Source organism: Gavialis gangeticus, unplaced genomic scaffold, assembly GCF_001723915.1.
Source record: "Gavialis gangeticus isolate Ggan-Ray unplaced genomic scaffold, GavGan_comp1, whole genome shotgun sequence".
Taxonomy (NCBI): domain Eukaryota; kingdom Metazoa; phylum Chordata; order Crocodylia; family Gavialidae; genus Gavialis; species Gavialis gangeticus.
In genome coordinates this window covers 28,365,144-28,366,018 of record NW_017729028.1, presented here as the reverse complement: position 1 = coordinate 28,366,018, position 875 = coordinate 28,365,144, and the positions used below count along the sequence as shown (strand labels likewise).

The window sequence follows — 875 nt, the reverse complement described above, 5'->3', positions numbered from 1 at the left end:
TCGCCCCGCTGGGGGGGGCGGCGGGGGGGTCGTCGCGGCGCGGGCCGTCACTGAGGTGTTGTCATGGCAACAGCGCCCCACGCCGCCCCGCCCGGAGTCAGCCGCCGGAGGGGCCCGTTCCCGGGCGCTCACGTGGTGTCCCCCCCCCGCCCCCGTCGTGGCGTCACTCACCCACCTGAATTACAACGTAGCAGTGACGTCAGAAACGGGCCGGCCGGGAAGTGAGACGCCCCCCCCCCGGAAGCTCAGCTCTGGAGGACTTCCGGCCGCAGGACTTCCGGCTTTCGAACGCCCACCCCTCGTACGGGAACCACGTACAGCGCAGATGGCGCCTCCTGCGCCCCCCACACACGGACACAGGCGGTTGCGGTGGGAGGAGCTTTATTGTGGCCCGAGCGCCCCTCCCCCCCTTTCCAGTCCTTCCCATCCCCGTCCTGGTCGTGGTCCCGGTCCCACGGTCAATCCGGTCTGCTCCCGGTGCTGGGCCATGGCTCTGGCCCTGGCTGCGGGGCCGGGCCTAGTAGCGGCCCAGCACAGTGGCCAGCAGGGCCATACGGATGTACATGCCGTTCTCTGCCTGCCGGAAGTAGGCGGCCCGGGGGTCTGAGTCCACCTCCACGCTGTGGGGCAAGATGGAGCATCAGGGCAGGTGGGGGAGTGCAGCCCAGCATCACCCAGCCAGAGCCCACCCCCCTCACCTGATCTCGTTGACACGGGGCATAGGGTGCATCACCACCATCTTTTTCTTGGCCCTGGTCATGCTGTGCGGGGTGAGGACGAACTGCCCGAAGCACTGGGGAGAGAGTGGGCGTCAGTTGGCTGCTTTCCCCCCACTCCATGTGCAATAGGCCCCCTGGCAGGGATACAGCCCTGCC

At 68.8% G+C, this 875-nt stretch overlaps 2 protein-coding genes across 2 annotated transcripts in view; both read right to left on the bottom strand.

Annotated features, from left to right (window-relative positions):
* MPV17 (MPV17, mitochondrial inner membrane protein) overlaps window positions 1-215 on the bottom strand; it is an 11,229-nt gene extending 11,014 nt beyond the window's left edge. Inside the window, exon 1 of the mRNA XM_019520863.1 lies at window positions 176-215. The gene's annotated coding sequence lies outside the window, so the exon portion shown is untranslated. The remainder of the gene's footprint in view (window positions 1-175) is intronic.
* Window positions 216-373: 158 nt separating this feature from the next.
* Window positions 374-875, bottom strand: part of CAD (carbamoyl-phosphate synthetase 2, aspartate transcarbamylase, and dihydroorotase) — a 30,244-nt gene continuing 29,742 nt past the window's right edge. The window contains exons 41-42 of the mRNA XM_019520862.1: window positions 699-793; window positions 374-620 (exon numbers count right to left, since the gene is read on the bottom strand). Coding sequence (XP_019376407.1) covers window positions 518-620; window positions 699-793 — 198 coding nt within the window. The 3' untranslated portion in view covers window positions 374-517. The remainder of the gene's footprint in view (window positions 621-698; window positions 794-875) is intronic.